At 33.8% G+C, this 20,801-nt stretch overlaps 1 protein-coding gene across 1 annotated transcript in view; it reads left to right on the top strand.

The window, feature by feature from the left end:
• Positions 1 to 1,006: 1,006 nt before the first annotated feature.
• Positions 1,007 to 20,801, top strand: part of LOC127557095 (opsin-3-like) — an 83,153-nt gene continuing 63,358 nt past the window's right edge. Inside the window, exon 1 of the mRNA XM_051990551.1 lies at positions 1,007 to 1,349. Within this exon, the coding sequence (XP_051846511.1) occupies positions 1,007 to 1,349 (343 nt within the window). The remainder of the gene's footprint in view (positions 1,350 to 20,801) is intronic.

Below are 20,801 nucleotides of genomic sequence, written 5' to 3'. Positions count from 1 at the left end.
GTTAAGTGACTTGTCCAGGATTACACAGCTAATAAGTGTCTGATACCAGATTTGAACTCAGTAGAAAGGGTCTTCCTAACTCTAGGACCAGCACTCTATACACTGTGCCACCTACCTAGGTTATTGAATACTAACAACTCAAATTTATATAGTGTCATTTAAGATTTGGCTTTTAAGCTTGACAAAAACCTTCCTCAAAACAATTCCGTAAGAAAAAATGAATATTATTATTCTCATCTGACACATAATAGGAACATGGAGCACATTTGAAGCCCTGGTTACATTCAACTGAGGAAACTGAGACTTTGAGAATTTAAATAACTTCTATAGAATTACATGTGTCAAAAGCAAGATTTCAATCAAAAGCTGCTGCCCTCCTGTACAGTACTCTTTCTATTATATCATATGGCTTCTCAATGTTTGTATTCTTTTCAAGTGTGCATGTATATCTGTACAGGCATGTTGTTAACAAATTCAAGAATCCTGAAATCTGTCATATTTTTTGATTGTAACAAGACTATGATTGAGATGCCTGGTCATGGCGTGAGAAGGAATATTTTGACTTTCATCTTCTCTTCCCTTCTTCCTTCATCTCCATAGGATACTTTGCCATGAGGAGATGATATTGGATGTTACCACTTGTAATAGTGCTCCCCTGAGGAACTTGCTTCAACATAAGGAAAGAAATCTCACAAGAAAGCATTTGAACATTGAGCCTTCTCCAGATTATTTAACTGCTCAAACAATCAGGGTTTCTAACAAGTCAAGATAAAAAGCAGGCCTTTTTCAGGCTACTCCTGAAACCAGGTATTTTTGATTGCAAAGATTTAAAAAAAAGCTTTGATCCTATTCACAGAACTATTTCTGAACCTATTGCTCTCAGATGACTTATTGACTAATTCCTAGAGTAAAAAAGTGAAAGAATTAAAAAAAATTTTTTTCGTGACATCTGAAAGATTTGGAAAGTATTTTTCTTTTCTGAATTTCTCTTCATCTGGTATCCAGAATGAGTATCAATCTGACCACAAACCTGAGCTTTGGAACTCTGCTGACTGACTCTGAGGAGAAGCAAAGAAGTGGGCTTTCTAGGACAGGCCATACAGTTGTGGCAGTATTTCTTGGTATAATTCTTATCTTGGGTTTCATCAATAACTTCATTGTGCTCATCCTCTTTTGCAAGTTTAAAGTCCTTCGAAATCCTGTGAACATGCTTCTCCTGAACATCAGTATCAGTGACATGCTAGTTTGCCTTTCAGGCACTACACTAAGTTTTGCATCCAGCATCCGAGGCAGGTGGATTGGAGGGTACCATGGATGCAGGTGGTATGGTTTTGCCAACTCTTGCTTTGGTAAGAAGGCCAGATGTTTGAAGTGTCTTAGCAGTCATGAGCTGGGTCATAGACCTTTTTCTTAAATATGGTTATAAATTGAGGTTTTTAGTTCCTGAGAATTCAAAAATATGGTAAATCAAAAAGATTCTTTCTTTTGGTGTATTTTTCAGATTCATGATCAAGCCTAAATAATAACATATTTTCCCTTTATTTGAACCACAGAAGTAAAGGAGAAATTGTAAAAATCACATTTTTCACAGATGACATTATGTCTCATTATATTTGCTGTCTTTAGTTATTCATTTGAAAAAGCATGTGTTAACACAGAATGGTTGAATAATGAAATGGTGGAGAGAATGATTGATTATCAATGACATCCCTTGGGAACAAGGCTTCTTTAATTAGGTTACTTGGTTAGTTATAGGCTTTCTCTGAGTATATAAAAAGTGACCTGACACCTGAGATAGAATTTAATTTCTAAAAATTTATATGCCTAACAGTTTAGTTTACTTGGTTGCAATACTAATTTATACTTAGTAACAGAATTTATGGGCAGCTAGGGAGCAATGTAGAGATAAGAAAATCTGAGTTCAGACCTAATCTCAGACACCAAATAGCTGAGAGACACTTGGTAAATTACAGAACCTTATTTTCCTCAGTTTCCTCATCTGTAAAATGACCTGGAGAAGAAAATGGCAAACCACTCCAGTATTTTTGCTGAGATAATTCCAAAAAGGGGTCACAAAGAGTCAGACAAAACTAAAAACAACTAAAGAACAGAAATAGAATTTATGAAACTGATTCATAGGAAAAACAGTGTGACAGAGTACATAGAGACCTTGTCTTGAGTTAGGAAGTCCAGAGTTTAAAAGTCCTACCTCTGACATGAAATGCCTATGAGATGTTGGACAAATGCCAGGAAAAGCCATAAGACTGGGAAGTATAGAGCAGGTGCCCATTTATTCCTGTAGAGAGAATTTCTTTGCCAGGATTTCTCTATTTCAGTAATATTACAGATTTTGTATAATGATGATGATGATGATGATGATGATTAAATAGTATCCTAGTTCTCTGAAAAATTTTAGATGTCATTTATTCCAAACCTCTTATTTTAAAGAGAGGAAAGCTAAACGAAGAGAGGTGACTTTCTCAGGATCAGACAGATATGTTAAAGCAGTCTCTTTTGGTAACAAACCTATAACAAATTCTGGTGTTTCCTTTGTGAGATAACAAAATGCAAAACAGGCTACCAAAATTGTTCTTAATAAGCAAACTGAAGAGGTTTTGGTATGTTGATTTAGCCTCCTGCACAAACCTTTGCTGTTAGCTTTAAAAAAAAAAATATTTTCAATGTCCAAAAGGTTTGGATAAAGGCTCTTGCTTTGGGAAAAAAAGTTAAAGATTTGGCTGGAACATCTTTTAACAGAACAAAATATCTTACTGTAATTCTGCTTTGGACAATTATCTAAAAAATATAATTGATACATCCATTCTTGAAAAACAAAAGTTTCTAATTAAATAATTAAACCCACTGTATTATTATGCACAAATAATTGGAATATGCCAGTTTGAAGATTATTTTCCATTACAATACTCTTGTGAATTCTTTCCTAAGTAATATAAGAAGAGGTAAAAGGAAAGAGACTGGGATCACATGAGCATAATTCTGTACTATCCCTTTCTCAGAAAGAGAAGAGTAAGAGAGAGGAGAGGAAAAGGAATAGGATGACAGATTCTTCTATTGGGATACCATTAAGTAACTAGCAAGTAATGAAATTGATTTAGATCTCAAAAGTTCTGGCCATAGGGATTTTTAGCCCTTTATATCCCTAATTTCCAGTGAACACTATGAACCCCTTGTCAGAACAGGTTTTTTAAATGCATAAAATACAGTACAAAAAATTATAAAGAAAAATCACAATTAACAACAATAAAGATACAATTTTCACTTCCAAGTTTAAAGATTCTCTGAAATTTATGAATAGAATCCTTGAGGATCCATATTTAAGAGCTTCTGTTCTAGATTGATGCATTGCTTATAGTGGACACTCATTGAATACTTGACTTTTAGCAATGGAAAGGCACTCTGGCATATCTTTAATTTAAATCTTTGAACTTCAGGATAGAAACATTATAATATGGAAGCTTGTCATAGCTTGTCATCTGGAGGAGCTGAGTTTTCTTCAAGTCCTTTTCTTAGACCTAAGACTTGAGTACATAAATCTTAGGGACAGAGATTAAGTGATTTGCCCCAAATTAAACCTCTAGTATCTATGGTGAGACTTTAACCTAGTTTTCCTGATTCTAGACTCAGCACTCTATTTACTGTTTCATGTTATCTCTAGACTTATCATTTTATCTAAATTTATTTTTTTAAAAAGAAAAAAGAGGGGAAATTTTTTTATATAACTTTATTATATATTTAAAAGGAATAGAAAGTTGTATATAATAGGTTTACAATTTCAGGTACAATCATCTTTTTATTATACAATGCTATGGAAATGCTTTTGTATTCCATAAATTAAAAGTAAATTAATTTAAAATATTATTGTATTTGGTTATTATGAATCTACAAGAGATGGAGGCTGACTGACTATTGTGATTGAGGTATTTGTACCTTTGACAGTGATGTCTCTAGTCAAAGTTTATTTTGTTGCATTGTATATTTAGAAACTTGATTTCATCTATTAAGACCAGTTTGATGATCATTTAAAGGAGATATAATGTAGCTTAATTAAAAACAACAAATTGGCTCATAAATTCAAAGTTTTACTAAGAAGTATACTTGTCAATAGTAATAAAACACACCTGCATGTCTGCAAGTTTTTTGACAAGTAGAAATATTCATTTATAAAAACAAAGTCAAGACTGAGAGTTTTTTTTGATAAGTAGAGTCAGATACAGGTAATTGGATGATTTTTGCTTGGAAGACTCAAGTTCAAATCTAGCCTTAAACATTTAATAACTCTGCAACCCAGGATAAATCACTTAATCATTGTTGCTTCAGTTTTCTCATCTGTAAAAAACAAAAAACAAAAAAACAAAAAATCTCTCAGGAGTGTTGGGAAAAATATTTGTTAAATATTTAGCATAGTGTCTGTTACATAGTATGCATTATATATAAAGGTTAGTTACTATCATTACTACTATCATATGTTATTGTTGATGTTATTATGATTATTATTAGTTTACCAATCTAATTTGATATTTCCTTTTAGGGCTTTCAATCTATAAAGAATATTGGGATATTGTGTTTCCTGGTCAGGGTACCCTCTCCTCTGCACATTATTGGAGATAATCTTTACCATAGCTCTCCTTTATTACAACCCTGTTTTCCCAATGTTTCTCATCAATCACCAAAAGCTTTCATTATCACAACACAACTTGTGATGGACATAATATGATTTGTCTGGTAACAATCTCCTTACATTTTAGGTGGGAACAAGAAGATGCTCAATGATTTTATGATCATATTTATAAATTATCTATTTTTTTAGGTATATTATTTTCTGGGAATTTTTCCACAGAGAACTGATCTAATACATTTTGTGCTGCTTCTTGCTAGTTTCAGTTTTAGAGAGTAACATTGTTTGACATGTCCCTAAATTTTGGCTAGTACATTTTCTTAATTCTTTCTCCCTTTTTTTCCTATGGGTCTTTAAAATACCCTCTACTTTTGAATGATAGATTTTTAAGCTGATTGTTACTTTAAAAAGATGGTGTTCTGGATTTATAGTTTCTCCCCCTGAATTTTCTCTCTTTTCCTCACCAGCTTTTCTGCTTCTTTAATTGTTGCCTACCCTTATCTTCTACATCCTTTTTTTTTCATTGTATTACAAATTTATTTTATGTTTAATGTAACAAAACAAGCATTTCCATAACATAGTTCAATAAAAAATAATTGCACATGAAACTACAAGTCTATCAGATATAATTTGCTCTTTCCTTCAAATATACAACAAAGTTATCATAAATTTATTTTTTCCTTTTTTTCTCCCTTCCACCCTAAAGGTGACTACACAAATTGGAATATATATGTGCATATTATATATATATATATATATATATATATATATATATATATATATATATATATATATATATATATATATATAAAATTCTACACATCTATTTATCAGTTCTTTCTCTGGATGCAGATAGCGTCTTTATTTGTTCTTTGTTTTTAACGTTTTAATGTATATAATTGTCACAATTCCTCATTCAAAGTTATTTTTAACACAATATTGCTTTTACTGTATACGATGTTTTCTTTGTTCTGCTCACTTCACTCCATCATTTTGTATACATTTTTCATGCCTTCTAAGGTCACTGAACTCCTCATTTCTCATGGTGCAGTAGTATTCCATCACAACCATGCTCCACACCTTGTTTAGCTAGCCAGTCCCCAGTTGATAGTCTTGTAATTCCTAGTTCTTTGCCACCAAGAAGACAAGTGCCATAACTATCCAATTCACATTCAAAGTTATAATTACTATTTGTGAGTTTCCCTTCATTTTATTTTTAATTATTTTTTTCTAAGCCTCTCTTTTTACCCTATATCTTTAATCTTCTCTTCCCACTAGAAGAGAATGATAAAGGGTCTAATTGTTGCATTTCTCACAAGGCTGAGTTTGCTCTGCCCAGATGAAGGTTTAGAAGAGACTTTTTTTTTTCCTTTTTTCATAATCTATGTCCCAAACTTTTAAATGTCAGTGAGAAAACAATAAGTAATAGGTTTCATCAAAAATAGTTCCCCAGAGACCAGTGATCATTTAGTACTAGAAAGGATCTCAGAGATCATATTGTCCAGCCCTTTTGTTTTTATAGAAGAAGAAACTGAGTCACAGAGAAGTAATTTGCTCAAGTCAAATAGCTAGTTAAGTGTCCAAAGTGGAATTTACTTTATTACAATCAAGTAAGAGACTTAGGTCTTTTTTGACTTTAGGCCCAGTGCTCTATTCATTATGCCATGTTAGAGGTAACTAAGTGGTACAAGAGATAGAATGCTCAGATCAGACCTGAGTACTACTCTAGCCCCAGGCAAGTCACTTAACCCCTGTCTGCCTCAGTTTGTTCAACTGTAAAATGGGGATAATAAGTGGTATCTATTTCACAGAGTTGTGAAAATCAAAAGAAATAATTCTTGTAAAGTGCTTAGTACAGTATCTGGCATAGTATGCTCTTTATAAATGCTTCTTTGCTTAAATGTCTGAGGCTGAATTTGAATCCTGGTCTTTTTGACTCCAGGCCTAGTATATCTATCCACTGTATTTCCTAACTGATCTAGGATACTTAAATAAAACAGAATGCAAAATAAATAGAAGGTAGATAAATGAAATAATAAATGCTTACACTACCCATTTCCAGTCATCAACTTGCAATGTAGAAGATCATGAACCTGTGAGTTCCTTGATTTCTGCCCTCGTTGCTGCATGGTCTTGTTGGGGGTAAGAGGAGATAGTGGTGGTGATGGTTATAAGTTTATTCAATAAAACCAATGATGAAGCATAGTTGCGGTGTTTCACCATAAGAGTACTGATGCACTACAAAGTAAGTTTCCTCTCAGAAAGTAGGAGAGGGAAATGCTTCCTACTATATACCAGGGATAATCATACTATCCTAAGTCAGAAACAACTATGGGGAAACGCCTCTTACTGCTAGCACCAGAAGGCCTATATGGAGTCAAGGAGAATGATTTATATCATTGTCCCTGACAAGATCCTCCTTTTTCTTCCTTCTTTCTGGGGCTCTCTTGTTTATATTCTCCTCTGCTCACTGAAAGCTAGACTAATGTATTTGATTCTAGCTTTTCCGTTCCAGCAGCTTTCAATTGTATCCTTGGAGATTATGATGCAAAGGTGGTTAAGATTCAATTTCTTTTAAAAGTGTTTATTTTAATCTTATACAATGTATCCTAGATGCTTGCGTATTTTAGGATCCATTCTCTATCTCCATACAGTGTATACTATGGATCATAACTTGAATGTTGCTTCCCCCTGCTGTCCACTCTTGTGTGTGCAAGCAATGCAAATTATTTTTGCTGGATTATTGGCTCCTTAATTATATTATACTTAAATTGATATTAAAACTAATCATCTTTCCCCAAGAAAATTAGGAATTATTTTTATTATGTATGTTATCACTCTATTAGTATGGCAAAAGAGAATGAACCACAGATAAATTAAAGACCCCTAAACTCATCCAAGATGCTCCACTGTTCTGAGGTTTTTCCCTCATTTCTAAAGGTCCCTGAGGCCCTTTAAAGCTGGCATTTTTTTTTTTTTTTGCTGAGGCAATTGGGGTTAAGTGATTTGCCCAGGTCACACAGCTAGAAAATATTAAATGTCTGAAACCAGATTTGAATTCAGGTCCTCCTGACTTCAGGGCTGGTTTTCTATCTATTCTGCATTATGTAGGTGCCCTGAAGCCTGCAATTTTGGTGATTTTTGTAATTTTCTAAATGAACCCTGATAAGTTATTTTTAGACTGTTTGGTGTCATGAAGCATCATTAATTTGGGGAAAATAATAATGCTTTATATTGTATTCTACTTTATAGTTTTTATGGTACTTTCCTATATGTTTTTTTCACGTGTTCTTTGCAAATACTTTGGTGAGATTAGCAGGACAAATATATTTCAGGAAACTGAGGTGGATTAGAGTCCCTTGCTCAAGGTCACACAGTCAGTTAGTGGTAAAACCATCTTTGTGTTTTTATTCGGATACACTCTTTTATACCATACTGACTCATAATCATCTATTTCAACGGATCCGTGATCTTGGTCTCATTGATCTGAACATTCCCTCCAAAATATAGGTCATAATCCATACATGCCTTTTTAGCCTGTGTGGTTGAATACTTCAGCTTGCTAATGCAAGGATTTTTTACCTGCAGTTTATGAACTTTTAAAAACATTTTTTATTACATGAAAATAACTTTTTAACATTCATTTTTATAAAATTTTGAATTCCAAATTTTTTCTCCTTTCTTTCTTCCCCACCCCAAGATAGCAAATAATTTGATAAAGATTATATATGTGCAATTTTATTAATTGATTTAGGTTAAATATGTGCAATCCATATTAATCATATTGTGGAAGAAGAAACAGAACAAAAATAAAAAATAACCATGAAAACAAACAAGTTGAGAATAGTATGCTTCAGTCTGTATTCATACTAGTTTACGTACTTAAAAATGTTTTAATAGCTATATTGCAAAGAAAGAACCTTTCTTTACAATATTATGCATTTTATTTTATTCACTTAAAATATTCTGACAAGGCCACAAAAAAGTTAATGTGGATCTTCTCTACAATATTGCTGGTTTCTTTTTTCTTTATTTTGTTGTATTTTTTACATTTTCTTTTTAAAGGTTTTTTATTTTCAAAATATATGCATAGTTTTCAACATTCACCTTGTAAAACCCTGTATTCCAAATTTTTTCTCCCTCCCTTCCCCATCCCCATCTCTTAGACAATAAGTAATCCAATATATGTTAAACATGTGTAATTCCTTTATATATATGTCAACAATTATTATGCTGCACAAGAAAAATTAGATTACAAAGGGAAAAAATGAGAAAGAAAATAAAAAGAGAGCAAACAACAACAAAAAAGTGAAAATATTATGTTGGGATTCACACTCAGTCTGCATAATCTTGTCTCTGGGTGCAAATGGCTCTCTAAATCACAAGATTATTGGAACTGGCCTGAATCACCTTGCTGTTGAAAAGAGCCACATCCATCACAATTGATCATCGTATAATCTTGTTGTTCCTTTGTATAATGTTCTCTTAGTTCTATTCACTTCACTCAGCATCAGTTCATGCAAGTTTCTCTCAGTTCATGCAAGTTTCTCCAGGCCTCTCTGAAGTCATCCTGCTGATCGTTTCTTATAGAACAATAATATTCCATAACATTCATATACCATAACTTATTCAGCTATTCTCCAACTGATGGGCATCCACTCAGTTTTCAGTTCCTTGCCACTACAAAATAGGCTGCTACAAACATTTTTGCACATGTGGGTCCTTTTTTGTGTGTGATCTCTTTGGGAAAGAGCCCAGTAGAGACACAGTTAGATCAAAGGATATGAACAGTTTGATATCCTTTTGGTTATAGTTCCAAATTGCTTTCCAGAACGGCTGGATCAGTTCACAACTCCACCAACAATGTATTGGTGTCCCAGTTTTCCCACATCCCTTCAACATTCATCATTTTCTTTATCTGTTATATTAGCCAATCTGAGAGTTGTGTAGTGGTACCTCAGAGATGTCTTAACTTGCATTTCTCTTATCAATAGTGATTTAGAGCATTTTAAAAATATGATTAGAAATGGCTTTAATTTCTTCATTTGAAAATTATTCATATCCTTTGACCATTTTTCAATTGGAGAATAATACCATTGATTTCAACCCATCAACAAATCCAGCCAATATAATTCTGTACAATTCTTATTTATGGACTCTCATAGTTCTTTTATAGAAGATAAACTCAATGGAAGGGAGGTTCCTCCTTAGAATTTTTGATACTGCCTAAGTGTTACTGGAATGCATAGGCAATTAGTGGAATACATATACTTCTCATTTCATCTGCCTTTCTACTCCTTCTCTTTTTGATGATATTGTATGTCATAGTTTGTACTAAATAAAATAAAAATTTTATTTAAAAGAAATAGAATAAGAAAAATAGAAAAGGAATACAAAACAAAACAAAACAAAACAAAAGAGAACACTGTCATGTGCCCAGCAGAACATCAGAAAGGATTCAAAATATGTGATAACAAATTACCAGATCAAGAAAGTACACACACACACACACACACACACACACACACACACACACATATATATACTTTCTTCTACTAATATGTACACATGTATATTAGTAGAACAAATTATATTCATAAATGTCCATTTCTCATTTCCTTGTAAATTGTTCTTTTGCTCTCTGATGTATATATTGTTTACTTAATTTCCCCCTTGTTATTTTCCCCCAATCCCAAATAAGCTACAGTTAAAAAAAATTTCTTTATGTATACATAAGTATATGTATATAGTATAAACACACACACATATCTTTCCTATACTTACTGACTTTGCTTTAATTCTGCTCCTTAACTTTCCTTGCTATTACTTAACCTCCCCCCATTCATGGATCCCTTCCTTATCTTCTTCCCATACTCCTTTCTTTGACCATCCATCCATCCCTCCCCCCTTATTTCTTTACATATTTTGGAGGGTGATATACCCTTGTTTGTATATATGTAGTATTGCCTATTAAACCCATTTCTGATGTGAAGAGATTTTCAGAAGTATGAGTTCTCTTTCCCCCCTTTAATACTTCTGTATCTATTCTTCCTTTGTACTTCATTTGTAAAATATAATTACTATTTTTAGCTTAACTTTATCTTTCTTTTGAGCTACTCTATTGTTGATATGAAATCTTAAACATATAGTGTACATTTTCCCAAGTAAAAACAAAACAAAACAAAACAAAAAACCATTTGTCCATGTTGCGTTCTTTGAAACTGATCTTTGATATTGGCTCTTGTTATGCTAACTTTTCTATTAAGTTTAGGTTTGGTTGACAGAAAGTCCTGAAAATCTGCAAGTTTGCTGAATGTTCATTTTTTTTCCTCATTTGATATCATGGATAATTTTGCTGGATAGGATATTTTTGGCCACAAGTTCTTTTGATTGTCAGTAGATATGATTTCAGGACCTGCCATCTTTTATTGTTGCTATTGATTAAGTCCTGTACAATATACAAGTCCTGTATGTAGCTCCAGTGTATTTGAGTTTTTTTTTTCTTATTTAAGTTGCAAAACTTTCTCTTTGATTTGGGAGATTTTGAAATTTGGCAATAATAGTCCTGTGTGTAAGGATTTCATTGAGGTGATGATTGTTGAATTTTTTTCTATTTCTACTTTCCCTTCATGTTCTGTTATTTCAGGACAAATTTCTTGGATTATTTCCTGCATTTTTTGTCGGGTTTTTTTTTTTTTTTTTTGGTCACAACTTTCAGACAATGTAATTATTCTTGTATTTTCTCTTCTTGATCTATTCTCCAGATCTGCCATTTTTATTTTAAGATGTTTCATATTCTGTTCTATTTCCTCATTCTTTTAAATCTGTTTTGTTAATTTTTTTAGTCTCTCATAGTCATAGGTTTCTCGTTGCCTAGTTCTAGTTTTCAAAGAATTATTTTCATCTTTGAGACTCTATCTCCTTTTCTAGTTATTTTTTTCATAATCTTCTTGTTTTTCTTTATTTTCTTTTAGTTTTTTTTTCAGTTTTTCCTCAATGTCTCTCATTTGATTTTTAAATTCTTTTTTGAGTTCTACAAATTTTCTCTGGGGCAGGGAGCCAGTTCATGGTACTCTTTTGCGTAGAAGTTTTTATTTTTTTTATTATTATTATTATTTTTTTTTTACTACAGTGTCCTATTCTGAAAAATGTACAGTCTTCCCTGTTCCCATAATAAGCTTCTATGGTGAGATTCTTCTTTGCCATTTTTTAAAAATAAAAGGTATTAGTATAAACAATACTAATTGTAGGAAGGGGGAATAGTGGTTCTGCCTTCATTTGAGCTCTCCCCTCTGACCTGGAACCCCAAATCAAGAGCTCCATCCTCCAGCAAATGCCTGCAGCCAGCATCACCCCTGTCTCATTGCCTCTCCACTCACCTGGCACTGGTTCCTTTTTTCCCAGGGCCAGGTCCCAGTAGCATATCTGGGAATGGCATTCCTAATCAGCCGAGTTTATCACAGTCTTTCCTCAGGCCAGGACTCCATAAACAGTGGTGAAAATCTCTATGGTTCCTGCTAAGGCTCCAGCCACAGCTACTTAGCCCAAGGGGGTCCCCACTTGACATTTCTCCAGCACTAGCCCTGAGGTGTTTGCACTTCACATGGACTAATCCTGGACTGGGGTCTTTCTTTAGATTGGATTATACCAGGAAGACCCGTCTTTGGCTCCAAATCTTCTTGATTTTTCACTACTCTATGTTCACCCTGAAGCAGAAATTTGTTCTATTTGTGGGGGAAATCTGGAGAACTTGAAATTTACCAACCTACTCTGCCATCTTCTCAGAATCCTCCCTTTGTGCTAAATTCTTCATTGGCAATATTCTACAGCCTACTCATGCTCACCAAATATCTCTCTATTTTCTTATGAGTGACAATTTTGATTCTTTGGGGATTGTGAAATTATAGAATTTGAAACCATGCAGTGTCATTGAAGGACATTTGCATTTAATTGATGGAGTTTTGGGTCAAGAAGCTGCTGTAGATAATTGAAAGTGCTGTACAACTTCCCAAACACAATCAACACCATTCTTCTATTCATGTTCAACTCTGGGTCCAACTGAATAGCCATATACAATATTTGTATAAGATATATGTACAGATAAACCAACTATTCATCTAGCTGCATATCCCTGTATAGACCAGAGACATGAAACATGTGTCCTTGAGCCTATATTTTGGCTTGAAACTCAAGAATATGGCCTGAACTAGATTAAAATGTAATTGGGAAATATTTAACAAATAAAAATACAATAGAATATAGATGATATTTTCTAAATCAATATATGATCTACAGGGACCCTTATGTATTACCTTAAAGTAAAGACATTTACTAAGATAAACCTAGAGCTTACTCTATCAAAAATAAGAGAGTCACTACATACTTAAGGCACTTAAGACACGAATGTAGCAAGCACATCTGGCAAACAAAACTCATGTCTCTCTATCGAAGGAAAGAACTTTGTTTTCTATTTTTTATTCTCCATGGCACTTAGCATACTACTTGGCACATGATGAGCACTCACTTGAAAAAATGACTGTCTGACTGGGTAACGCTGGATAATGTTGCCCCTGAGAAAAGTATTACTAGTGAATCTTGCATAGTGAATCATGTACAGTGGCAATGTTAAGATGTCATTACTTGTGGCCTATTTAGCAACAAGCATCAAAGTATTGGGGTGTTCTCCTTGCTGCCTTGTGGAGATGATATCTCTTCAATGGTAATAGTAACAGTTCCTTTCAGTCACAATGGTTTTGACATTGAGAGGTTCCCCTGATCCCTGTCTCAAATCTGGGAGCACAGAGTTAGCAGTTCAGAACTGGAAGCAGCTGGGGATGAAGTCAAACACATTCCACCCACTTCAGACCTTGGCTTTAAATCACCAGTCTGCACCTGGTGCTGCTGCATGTCTTATACAGGACTACGTCATGGAATCAAAGAGTGGGAAGTCATGTAGACTAATTCAATTCCTTCTAAAGCATCCCTGACAGATGGCTAACAAGTTTGAACAACATACTATCTCAGAAGTATTTTATTTTTTAAAATAGCTATAATTATCAAAAAGTACTTTCTTATAAGTAAGCCTATAACTTTTTGCCTACTTCTTCTAGTTCTGCTTTCTGGGGCTACACAGAAAGTTTATGCCCTTTCCACATGAAAGAAAGTTACATATTTTGAGACAGTTATTAATTTTCCCTTTAAATTTTCTCCAGGCTAAACCTTCCCAGTTCCTTAACTGACTTATATGATATGGCTTCAAATTCCTAATTTCCATTTCTAATATAAAGGCAACTAGTGCACCTGTTTGAACTCAAAGTTAGGAAGAGTTGAGTTCAAATCCTGTTTCAAACACTACATGATACCTGGGCAAAACACTTAAGTTCTATCTACCTGTTTCCTTATCTACAAAATAGGAAAAAGAGAATATACTTTCCTTGATGATTCTGAGGATTAATTGTGATAACATTTGTAAAGTACTTTGCAAATCTTAAAGTGCTATATTACTATTAGCCAATAATACTAACAACAAATAAAATGATAACAAAATAATTAATAATAACAATAATAGAGTTTGATGGATATAGAAATCATGGAACCTTTCTAACTTTGGATGTTATTTTTTCTATAAATTGTCTTCCATAAGCATAGGCCAAGATTACATAATTTTGTTTTTATTTTTCCATCTTTTAATAAAAATCAAATCATACTAATGACTCATAAGCAATTAAAATCACCAAATCCTTTTTATATAAACTTTTGCTAATACTGTGCATTTGTAGTTTAAAAATATAAATCCAGAAATTTACATTTATTTTTATTAAATGTTAGTTTGTAAGACTTGGACCACTGCCATAATTAAAATATCACAGACATGAATTTTTTTTTTTTTGGAGTGGGGTGATGAGCCAGTTGGGATTAAGTGATTTTGCTAGGGTTACCTAACCAGGAAGGATTAAGTATCTCAGGCCAGATTTGAATTTAGGTCCTCCTGACTTCAGAGTTGGTGCTCTGTCCACTGTACCATCTGTTCCTATAGACATGAAATAACATGAAATTTAATGGTAATAATTAAAAGAGGGCAATGCACCGTTGTGCAGTGAATAGAGAACCAGCCCTGAAGTCAGGAGGACCTGGCTCAGACAGGTAACACTTCCTAGCTATGTGACCCTAAACAAGTCACTTAACTCCAATTGTCTCTAAAAAATAAAGTAAAAGGTGGAGATCATCTTAGTTCAGCGGAAAGCATTGGATTGGTATTCAGATTTATGTTCTTGTCCTCCTACTACTTTAGATAAGTCACTCCACGTATTTGTACATGAGTATTCTGTTCTTTAAAATGAGTGGATTGAAGTTGATGACTTCTCAAATTTATTTAAGATTTAATATTCTATGATTCTTGGTTTATGATTTCGAATGAACTTTAATCAAACTGTAAAGTTACTGTTGGCCACCAGAGGGCTTCCATGTTATTATGTGAAAGTTGAATAGACTAAAATAGGAAAAGGAAAAAAAAAAACCAAACATTGTACTCTGTCCCAATTCCTTTTTCCCCAAAACATATAAATAATAATGCATAACTTTTGAATTCCTAAATCTTATTTATTTCAGAGAATGTGAAATAAGATATGGTTAAGAACCATCTAGTAATTTAATCTATAGATGTAGAAACCCAATGAAAAATTTTGGGGGGATGGTTATCTTTTTTATAGACACATTTGTTATATTTCTATATCATAAGGTTCTACAGTTTGTAAATGAGAAAGTTGAAGTGCTTGATGAAGTAAAAGTTCCTACCTATATTTCTATTATTTTTTTCCAGTAAAACATGAGGTGGTTTTTTTGATTTGGAAGTTTTAAAAGAATAGTAGTCCAACAACTTTCTTAAAATTTATTATTAAAAACATGCCTATCAGAGAAATCTAATGATAACTCCCTATGTGTTCAATAAACTATCTGAGTGAATTAGAAAAGTGCACATAGGAAAAGGATACAAAAGAGATACAACAGTCTCCAACTTGTCAGATGACTTTTATAGGACAGAATAATAATTTTTGTTCAGTTCAACAAATGTTAATAAGCACCTGTTATATGCTCAGCACTGAGGAAGTAAAAAAGGAAAATAACTCTTGCATTCAAAGATTATGCAATCTACTGTGGATGGAGGAGGAAAAAAATACATGAAAAGGATGCTAAAATCTACAAAAAGGTTATCATAGATTTAGAGCTGAAAAATTTAGAGGAAATTGAATTTAGTTGAATCTTAATTTTATAGATAAGGAAATTGAGATCCACAGATGTTTAGTGTCTTGCATGAGGTCATGCAACTAGTCAGAAACAGAATTGGTACTTGATTTCAAATCTTTTGACTCCAAATCCATTGTTTCTTTTGTTATGTATCACCCTTGGAACATTAGTTTGAGAAATTAATTTTTACCTTATTTTGAATGAAAACAGATCTCCATGCCATTTTCTGATCACATCTATATCATGCTACTTCTATTTGGACTATTGTCCTTCCTCCTCTACTCATTCTGTGGAAATTAAGACTCTGTCAATGGGATACAGGGTTCTGACAGGTGAGCTTTGCTTTTATCTTGCCAGGAACCAAGACTTCATGCCACTTCTCATACCTAATCTCCTATTACCTACCATCCCTTTCCTATTTCCCCTTTGTGTGCTGGGCTAACTCATTAAATTGGGGCAAATAAGTGATGCAGTAAACATCCTTCCTCAAACATGTATGAACTCTGTGACCCTAGTCAAATCACCAAATCTCTGTTAGCCTCAGTTTCCTCATCTGTGAAATAAGAATCATAATAGTAATTATCTCCCAGAAATGTTGTGAAGATTGAATAAAGTAATATTTGTTAGGTGTTTACACAGTGCATGGAACTTGTATAAGCACTATATTGTTAGCTATTATTGTAAGCTTCTGAAGGGTAGGCGTTGTTTGTTTAATATCCCCAGAGATAAATATTGTGCCTGGCACTTAATACAAGCTTTCTGTCTCTCTGTCTGTGTCTTTCACTTTCTCTGTCTCTCTCTGTCTCTCTGTCTCTGTCTCTCTCTCTCTCTCTGTGTTTCTCCTTTCTCTCTGTCTCTTTTTTCTCTCTCTTTTTCTTCTCTTTCATCTCTCCTTTCCTCTTTCCCTTTCTCTGTTTCTCATTGCTTCTTTGTCTCTCTCTGTCTCTTCTCTCTGTTTCTCTCTCACTCTTCTTCATCCCTCTATTTCTCTTTCCCATTGCTTCTCTATCTCTCTCCTCTCTCTGTCTCTGTCTCTATCTCTGTCTTCCCCTTCCTCCTCTTCCTTCCTCCTCCCCCTCCCCCCTCTGTCTCTCTGACTCTCTCTGTCTGTCTTTGTCTTCCTCTTATTGCTTCTCTGTTTTTGTCTCCATCTCCCCCTCCCCATGTGTGTGTCCTTCTGCTGTCTATCTGTCTAATTGCTTTTCTGTCTCTGTCTCTGCTTCTCTCATTGCTTTTTTGTAAATGTAAAGATATTATCAACTATTTTTTTTTGTTTTTGGCTTGATAAAATTGTATCCTTCAAGTATGTCAACTCATTTTGTAAGTGTTGCATAAATTCACAAAGTATGGTATCATGGACATAGCCTAGACATTTAATTGAAGTTAGAGTACAAGATGAAATGGTCTTTTGGTGATAAAATCAAGTTCTTTGTCAATCTGAAACAAAACTAGACCATCTGGCCATCATCTACTATTTAACTAAAGCATAAAAGAATATCTCTATAGTCTCTTCCACCTAAAACACTTCTAATCCACTTTGTTACCCATGATTTTGGGGTCATCCTTATAACCATTTAATATCCATAACCAATAATATCCATGATATTAAATATAGAGTGAAATTCTGGCCTTACTCTCCCAAACCACCTACATAAACACTAACAGATTAGGTTCTGAGAAAAATGTTGGATTCATCTTCCTTTAAGGGTTCTAAACTGAGGGTTGGGGAGACATTACTAAACCTTTCAGCTTGAGTATTCTAATGTGTTCTTCTTAATGTTAGCAATAAATGATTATCACTTCCTTATTTAACCAATTAATGTCGATTAGCTTTTACAAATAATACTATTATTGAGAAGATGCATTAAAATGTGGGTTCTAAAGATTTTCTCCCAACTTCTAAGATATAATTTTCCCTTTATCATTTTGGTCCTTGGAAAGAATAGGTTCAAACTTTAAGCTACATTTGACTCACCAAGTTTATCTCTGATTTCATCATAGCCAACTATAACCTCCTCTTGATTGTCTTCAAACTATATTAGGTCAAAAAAGTTACCAAGAACTTTGATCCTAAACATCTACTTTCTCATAAATTCTTATCAGCGTTACATTTACCAGTGTCTTACTTTCCTGATCTTCCAAAATTCACAAGGCTATAATCATCTCCAATACTCCATCTAAAAAGTAGGACAGAATAGACAATGCAAAGACAGAAGCAACATCACTGCCATATATTCATAGACTGCATAATGTTGGCTTTTGGGTAGAAGAAGGCTCGAGACAGAGGTTTATAGCATTCCTTGTGTTTGCCTTTAAACATAATGAGGAAGAAATGATCAAGAACATGAGCAAAGAGCAAATGAGAGTCTTTTTTTTAATAATTATAACTTTTTATTGACAGAACGCATGCCTGGATAATTTTTTTTTACATTATCCCTTGTACTCACTTCTGTTCTGACTTTTCCTCTCCCTCCCTCCACCCCCTGCCCCAGATGCCAAGCAGTCCTATACACGTTAAATATGTCACAGAATATTCTAGATACAATATATGTGTGCAGGACCAAACAGTTCTCTTGTTGCACAGGGAGAATTGGTTTCAGAAGGTAAAATTAACCTGGGAAGAAAAACAAAAATGCAAACAGTTTACATTTGTTTCCCAGTGTTCTTTCTTTGGGTGTAGCTGCTTCTGTCTATCATTGATCAACTGAAACTGAGTTAGATCTTCTCTTTGTCAAAGAAATCCACTTCTATCAGAATTCATCCTTATATAGTATTGTTGTTGAAGTATATAATGATCTGGTTCTGCTCATTTCACTCAGCGTCAGTTCATGTAAGTCTCTCCAGGCCTTTCTGAAATCATCCTGCTGGTCATTTCTTACAGAACAATAATATTCCATAACATTCATGTAATACAATTTATTCATCCATTCTCTAATTGATGGGCATCCATTCATTTTCCAGTTTCTGGCCACTACAAAAAGGGCTGCCACAAACATTTTGGCACATACAGTTCCCTTTCCCCTCTTGGGATATAAGCCTAGTAGTAGCACTGCTAGATCAAAGGGTATGCACAGTTTGATAACTTTTTGGGCATAATTCCAGATTGCTCTCCAGAATGGTTGGATTCGTTCACAACTCCACCGACAATATATCAGTGTCCCAGTTTTCCCGCACCCTCTCCAACCTTCATTACTATTTTTACCTGTCGTCTTAGCCAATCTGACAGGTGTGTAGTGATATCTCAGAGATGTCTTAATTTGCATTTCTTTGATCAATAGTGATTTGGAACACTTCCATATGAGTGGAAATAGTTTCAATTTCATCATCTGAAAATTGTCTGTTCATATCCTTTGACCATTTATCAGTTGGAGAATGGCTTGATTTCTTATAAATTAGAGTCAATTCTCTATATATTTTGGAAATGAGGCCTTTATCAGAACCTTTAACTGTGAAAATGTTTTCTCAGTTTGTTGCTTCCCTTCTAATCTTGTTTGCATTAGTTTTGTTTGTACAAAGGCTTTTTAATTTGATATAATCAAAATTTTCTATTTTGTGATCAATAATGACCTCTAATTCATCTTTGGTCATAAATTCCTTCCTCCTCCACAAGTCTGAGAAGTAAACTATCCTATGTTCCTCTAATTTATTTATAATCTCGTTCTTTATGCCTAAATCATGGACCCATTTTGATTTATCTTGGTATACAATGTTAAGTGTGGATCCATGCAAATGATAGTCTTTTTGACTGGTTAGTGCCTTTTGAATGCAACCCAGAATCAGTTACCAAATGTCTATGTACGCCCCAAATTGGGCCTTTCCATTAGACATGATCATGCTTTTCTGGAAGCAAACTCCACATCCTTTTGCCCATAGGAATTGTATCAATAAATCATGCTGTACATCTTCACCAGCCAAACCATCCCTTTCCACCACTTACTTATGTAATAAACTAAGTGTTCATCCTTTGAAATTGGCATGGAATTAAGAGAGGAAATAGTATAGCTAAGCAGAATTAATATGCCCTATCCTCTATTCTGTAAGGACTGAGGTTAGGGATAAAAGTGATTATTCTTTCATGAAGTTGGAGGTTAGTAACATGGTATAAAACAAATACATTTGCAAAAGTATGGCACAAGTAGTAGAAGGAAGCTTTTTCTATCTTCTTAATCTAGGCGTGCCTGTGGGAGATAACGAAGAGAAACAGTGTAATGTAATGAAGAGAGCAGGAAGCTAAGCAGCCAAAATGCACTAAATGTGCATGCCATAGTTCACAGAGTGCCAGGCTTGGAGTCAGAAAGGCTCATTTTCCTGAATTCAAATCTGGCTTCAGACATTTACTAGATATATAACCCTGAGCATGTCACTTAACCCTTTTTGCCTTACTTTCCTCATCTTTAAAATGAGCTGAAGAAAGAAATAGCAAACCACTCCAATATATTTGCCAAGAAAATCCCAAATGGGGTCATGAAGAGTCAAATACAAAAGAAAAAAAAAAAAACCCTATTCAATAAGTGAAGAGACCACTGGGGTCTTAATTGTGCCTAGATTGTAAAATTAGAGTGTTCACTTTAACCATTCTGGGTCTTACTGTCTCACTTATAAAAGGAGGGAATTGGATTAGAGGTTTGCTATGGGTCCTTCTACTTTTGAAATGTTTTGATTCAATTCAATCTCAATCCAGTAACTATTTTTGATTATTTTTGTAAAATAACCAAATCCTTGAGAGTACATTTACATAACACATAACACAAAAATTTTCAGAATCTACAAATTAGCTTTGTACAGTAAATTATACAAAGCAGTGGGTTCATTTCTTTGTCACACAAATGAAAATGCTAAAAATTTTAATTTAATTTAGTATTTGTTGTTCATCCTTTGTTCATAACACAGACTAATGACATCAAAAAAAGCATTTATTAGG

The sequence above is a fragment of the Antechinus flavipes genome, chromosome 3, assembly GCF_016432865.1.
Source record: "Antechinus flavipes isolate AdamAnt ecotype Samford, QLD, Australia chromosome 3, AdamAnt_v2, whole genome shotgun sequence".
In the NCBI taxonomy this organism is placed as follows: Eukaryota; Metazoa; Chordata; class Mammalia; order Dasyuromorphia; family Dasyuridae; genus Antechinus; species Antechinus flavipes.
The sequence above is the reverse complement of the archived record's forward strand: the minus strand, read 5'-3'. Positions and strand labels throughout refer to the sequence as shown.